Source organism: Cryptotermes secundus, unplaced genomic scaffold (assembly GCF_002891405.2).
Source record: "Cryptotermes secundus unplaced genomic scaffold, Csec_1.0 scaffold1090, whole genome shotgun sequence".
NCBI classification, from domain to species: Eukaryota; Metazoa; Arthropoda; class Insecta; order Blattodea; family Kalotermitidae; genus Cryptotermes; species Cryptotermes secundus.
The window spans coordinates 217668-223911 of record NW_019734379.1 but is presented as its reverse complement, the minus strand read 5'-3'; the positions used below and the strand labels follow the sequence as shown (position 1 = coordinate 223911).

General features: G+C 39.2%; 1 protein-coding gene across 1 annotated transcript; it reads right to left on the bottom strand.

Annotated features, from left to right (window-relative positions):
- Positions 1-510: 510 nt before the first annotated feature.
- On the bottom strand, positions 511-6089 carry LOC111868963 (proteasome subunit alpha type-5). Its single transcript, XM_023860098.1, has 6 exons — positions 6007-6089; positions 5704-5772; positions 4860-5013; positions 4310-4485; positions 2810-2971; positions 511-1731 (listed from the first exon to the last, which is right to left on the bottom strand). The coding sequence occupies exons 2-6, from the start codon at positions 5770-5772 to the stop codon at positions 1564-1566; spliced, it is 729 nt and encodes a 242-aa protein (XP_023715866.1). The 5' UTR covers positions 6007-6089; the 3' UTR covers positions 511-1563.
- Positions 6090-6244: the final 155 nt, after the last annotated feature.

Sequence of the window (6244 nt, the reverse complement as noted above, 5' to 3'; positions counted from 1 at the left end):
GGGGCTCTTTTCCTGGGGGTGTGAAGCTGACCACTCACCATCATCTAGTGTTGAGGTCAAAAATGGTGGAGCTATACTTCCTCTCCTCCATACATCTTCATGGCATGTAGCTTAATTAATTAAGCATGGGGACATGTTTACCTTACCTTATGAATAGCTCAGATTATACAGACTGATATGACAGGATGATTAGTAAATTATGTACAGGAAAAAGTGTGGAAGGAAGCATTTCAGATCCAGTTTTGGGTATTATCCTGGCCTCTGTCTGGAGGGACTGCTGAAGACAATTATGCAAAACCTCAGGCAGGATAATCAGTATATTATTTTAGATTTGAACCAGGTGCCACATGAATGCATGTCACAAGCATTCCTAGTTGAGCCAATGTGCTTGGTTTTACCACATACACAATTTGTTAAATTTAAGTAATCCACAAGTGTGAAACCACCAAAACCTGCAAAATTACAACTGAAATCACATTTATGTGAAGATATGAAAACAAACACTGTATATAACAAGAGTTATTAATTCTCATTTATTTCACTCATGGCTGTGTCAGTTACATTTTCAGATGATGTGGCCCACAACCACACAATATCATCATAAATAAAAACCTTCACAGTGATTCTGACAAATTAAGAATTATTGTTTTCAAGGCAAGAGAAGTCAATGTGAAGTCAGAAGAACACTTACATGTCTGCCTGGATGTACAACTGCAAAATGCACATATGTTCTGTACTGCTCTCACAACATCACACAAACAAGTCAGTACACTAACAATTATTTTGGAAATTCTCCATTATCTTCAGTTTCCCCAAAAACAACATCTGAAAGACTGGATCCATTTCAATCATCAAGTGTAAAAGAAAAAAGTGTTCCTATTCAGTTGGGCCCATTCGAAAGAACTAATCTCAATCACTGGAACCTTTCTGCCTTTATACCCAATGAGAGAACCAGATCCAGTTTCCAAAACACATTTTTAGGGAAACTCAAAACAGTGAAGAAGGCCCAGAATGAAAGTCATGTTTGCTATTTACATTCACCTTGTACGGGCAGATTGTTAAAGCTTATATAACAAAAGCCAGACACTCATGGCAGTGAACATGAGTGTTACTGTCTTCTGGGATGTGATGCCATGTAGTCTGGTAAAAAGTTTTCTAACATTTCAGAGGAACTTGCTCACCCCATCTTCAGGGTGAAAAGCCACTATAAAGATGGAGGAAGTAGGTTTCTCTGAATCACTGGTCCCTTTCTATAAGGCTACATGATGTCACATTCCAGAAGACAGTAATACTCAAACTGATAGTTTGATTTTTTTACTTTCTTCAGTATAAGTTTCGTTTCTGTGGTTGCAAAAGTTTGACACAAAAGTACCAAAAGAAGACGCTGTGACATGTCCTGCCAAATCGAGGTATTACATTTATATCAACCATGACAATACAGTAAGTAGGAAGCTGAAATTCTCAGGCAGCAACACTGACCTACACTTTTCATTACATAGCTCGAGCGTGTGTACCATTAGTACCAAGATGAAAAATGTGATTTCAAATAGTCATGACAATACATTATGCAATATCTTTAATCACTTCTTCAACCTCGTCCTTTGAGAACATGTGAAATAGCTGTCCTGGTGTCATAGTCATCACTTCCACATTAGTTGAGCTTAGTTTCTCCTCCATCACTTGTTTTAGGATTGTGAGAACTGCAATGAGGGCCTCCTTCAGTGTCATCGACTAAAACAGCAAGCATAAAATTATGAAACCCAAAGTTCAGTTATTCAGTACTGAGGGGGTGGGTTACCCCATGCACCACGACCAGTTTGATCTATTGTGCGTCCCCCTTTGAATTTCTACTGTCTCCATCCCCTACCGGTACTGGTGCTTGCTATCGTTCCCTTTCTGCCAGCGAGGTTTCGGCCTTCTGCTGGCAGTGGTATCTGATAGTTAGCCCCTTTCTGTCAGTGAGGTCGTCCCTCCTCTGGCAGTGGTACCTAAGCTCCCCCATCTACCGGAGGCACTGGAAACTACTTGGGTGGGAAATTGGCCTAATTTAGCTCAGAGGTCTCCTAGAGACATGAGGTTCTTTTACGTGCCGTAAATCTACGACATGGGACCCATGGCTTAAAGTCCCTCCCAGAGGACTTGCTCCCTGAATTTTTCCACCCTTAAAAATTCCACGACCTCCGCCGGGTTTGAACCCGTGTACCTTGAGTCATGAGGTGGGAACGTTACCCCTAGACTACGGAGGCCGCTAAACCCAAAGTTCCTTCTCCTTCCATGTTAGGGTAAGAATACAAATACCACAAAGAATAACACTGAAATTCTTCTATGTGCCAGCAACAATACAGACCAACAAACCATAGACATAACTACACTCAGGCTGAGGAAAGAAATACCATGATTCAACATACACTGCATCACTCTGACTTGTTACGTTCCTCCCATCCAGTATACTTCCCCACATTTCCTTCCTACCATGTACCTATTATATTCACACAAAAGTTGGCAATGATAACCACGTGATAATTTTGCTAGCTCCAGAGGAACACAACAGTAGGCAGAAAGTGGGAAGCCTGAAGCACCACCATCCCCACCACCCATAGGAATTCTTTCCATGGACTGAGTATAAATACATGATAAGGTCACAAAACCAAATCAGCAGCACAGTTAACAATGTAACTAGAGATAATGAAAAGCCTAAAAAGAGCCCAACTGAAGATTATAACATGGCAACCCAATCTACATAACTGCTGCTGGAATATACTGGCTATGATGGGAGAACAGCAAAACATTCTTGATTTGATACTAGTACCTTATGATATGCTTCCTGCAAACTCTGCTGGGCCCCCTCACTTCCTGAGCCAATTGCCTTTGCATCAACCTGAACAAATGTTCCAGAAGGGTCCATGTGGAAAAGCTGTGGGCCCTTCTCATCACAGCCAGCAAACAAGATGGCTACACCAAAGGGACGACTCTGAAATTAAACAAAGAACATTCAAAATTGTTAGGTATTTACAGAGTATTTTAAATTATAATACAGTCTTGGTGTAAATACTGCCTTCAGGTTATGGAAGAATTTTGCCAGGATAACTCCGTCAACCCAGGGTAAAATGGTTCAGTCAGCTATCAAACAACATCAAGAAATCAAAAACTGAAGAGGAAAGACTGGGGGAAGAAATATGAGACTAGAGACAATTCTTTATTGGATTCTGTCGTAACACAACAACATAACAGTCAAGGTTAAAATTACTTTAGCTACATGTTTCGGCTTTTAAAGCCATCATCAGGCAAAACACATGATTACTATATTCACACACTATTGAACTGCATTTCAATGTGACAAGTATAGCTGGATACTTGATAACTGTTACATTATAAAACACATAGTATAAAAATACAATTATAAACTTATTATAAAACAACAGCTATGGAGTAAAATATGATTAAAATATATAACAACACAACTGGATGCATAAAATGAAAAAAAAAAAAAACACACACACACACACACACACACACACTAGACTTTTCATTCATCAGTTCTTGTGACATGGAAAGGCAGAAACAAAGAATTAGGTGGAGGAGGAGGAGGAGGAGGAGGAAGTAGAAGCAGAACCTCTGTCTGTAAAAACTGCTAATGGGCTTAGGAACTAGAGTCTGAATTTCTGGATACTGCAGCCATTTTTCTCTACACTGAACCCAGTTGCATTAACTTATTCCCCAAATAATCACTCAGGATTAATATTACAAATTGAAAGCAACAGAGAGAAATTAGGGGGCACGCGGTAGCGTAGGTGGTTGAGGGGCTATGCTACAAGCCTGAAGGCTGTGGGTTCAAGTCCCGATGAGGTCATTGGATTTTTTTGCAGTTGACCTAATCCTTCCAGCTACACTAGGCCCTGGGGTTTACTCAGCCTCTAACAGAAATGAGTACCAGGAATTAATTAAATAATTTTCCTGGGGACTAAAGCGCGGCCAGCGTTTAAGGGTGACAACCCTCAATGTCTCACAACCCTATGGGCCTTCACGGTCTGGTACAGAGATAGCTTTACTTCTACTCACAGAGAGAAATTATGGAGTTAAAAACAGCCACAGTATTTAGTCAACCACTCACTTCCATGCAGTAAAGTGGTTAAGAATGAATTGAGCTTTGCTGCTGTTTCCTTATATACTTTTATGGCGAAGTGTTTAGCCACAGAGAAGCTCTCCATGTGTTCACTTGCATGTGGCTCCTATTTAAGACATTATGTAAAACAACTAAATGAGCAGAACAGCTACAAATGCACTTGAGGCTAGCATAAAACTGTTATACCATTGCCCCTCCATCATCGTCTGAATCTCCAAACTGGATGGCCAGGTTTGACACAGCCTGTGCCACTGACTCCACGCTCATCCTCTCGTTGTAGACGAACCAGTGATTCTGGCATTCAATTCTTGCTCTGTCAATCATGGTTCTCGAGTCAGCCATTAGGCCACTTACGGCACAGCCTGTAATGACACAGCACAACATTACTCTAACTCACAGCAGTGATTATGAATTGTACTATCTTCTTGGATGTAACACATGTCGGTAACAGGATTATCAACATTACAACTGCAGAGAATGTTCCACAGACTTGCATTCAGGAGTTGCTTCGTTCAAATCTCAATTGGAACACCAGTTATCCTGAGTGAGGTCTTTCAATTTTATCTGGAGTCTTTCCAGGAAAATGTCAGTACAGTACCTCAATTATACCACAACTGCTTTCTTCCAAACCAATTCCAATTCATCTTAATTCTCTGTCATCCTACTGTCTGATGTTACATAGCCTCAATACTAAAATAATCGTTAAATAACCCACAGGAAACAAAAATTGACTTGCCAATGTGTTTGTCGACTTCCACAATCTTTTCAATTGTTGTTGGTTCCATGAGTGGCGAAGTGATGCGCTTCTCCACTGCAAGAACAACCCCTTCAGAAGTACATATTCCAATTGCTGTGGAACCCAACTTGATTGCCTCAATTGCATACTCCACCTAAAATAATTTTCTTTATTTCTATGTGCTTCTGTATACAGTACCACACACAGCACTGCAGCAAAATATCGATCAGAACTGTAAGGACCAATGTTCTTGTGACAATGAAACCTATGAAAGTTTTGGTGGGGGGAGAAAAGAAATGGTTAAATCTTACCATTCATTGCCACATTTAAGTTTAGTTCTCATCATCCTTGTTTTTTAGGTTCTTGCATGGCCATTATTTGAAAAAGGTAACTGGCATCTTCACTGAAATGCTCAATGTACTAAATAAGTGTCAAGGCCAAAGGCCAAGAGCCACAATGCTGTAACATCAACATCTCAGGTTAGCTACATCTGATGAGCAGATAATGCAGGTTATGTTAAAATAGAAACCATGTCAAACATTACGAAAAAAAAAATGCATTAATAAAATGTGGGTATAAGAACTATTCACAGTTAAGTTAAACCTGTAGTTCCCTATCAACACAAAAAGTTAAGGCAAACTTCATCCACGTATTCTTAAGCACATTGATGTCGACAAATTAGTAAGTGCAGCTTCCTGTGTGAATAAAAGAAATAACAGTAGGAAATCTAATCTGCAATTAATACGACTTTCTGTGATGTCAGAGTAACTCTGAATTCTATGCTATCTAAACGTCACAGACAAAAATGAATTAATTTATATATGAATTCTTTTTTTCTTCTTACCTGAAAGAGTCTCCCTTCTGGAGAAAAGGTATTGACACCTCTGTCATATTCAGAACGAGTAAGAAACATCTGTAAGTAAAATGTTAATTTATTTATACTTATTTTACTCTTACAAAATTCAAATATATACCTGCTCAATGACGGTACACTTGGAAACCTAACCTAGTCATTTAATTTCTTTGGAACATATAGACGCACAGTAACTATCTGTACTTAATATATAACACATACTTCACAAATTTATGCCAAACTATATCCGTAAATATTTAGATCCAGCTACAAATGCAATATCTTTAATAATACCTTACGACTTTTTCTTCGAAATAAGCCAGTCACGACAATCACAGTTAATATCACAGTAGAGCCAACACTGCGATTATAGAAACGACGAGTGACGACGACGAGTACAGTTTAATACCAATGTCATCACAAGAAATTAACCCATATAGTCCAGACTTTCCCTGTAGTATATACAACCACCCAAATTCTCGGACAGTAACAAAGACGAAAGAGTTACAAATCACTATTATTTTCAAGCATT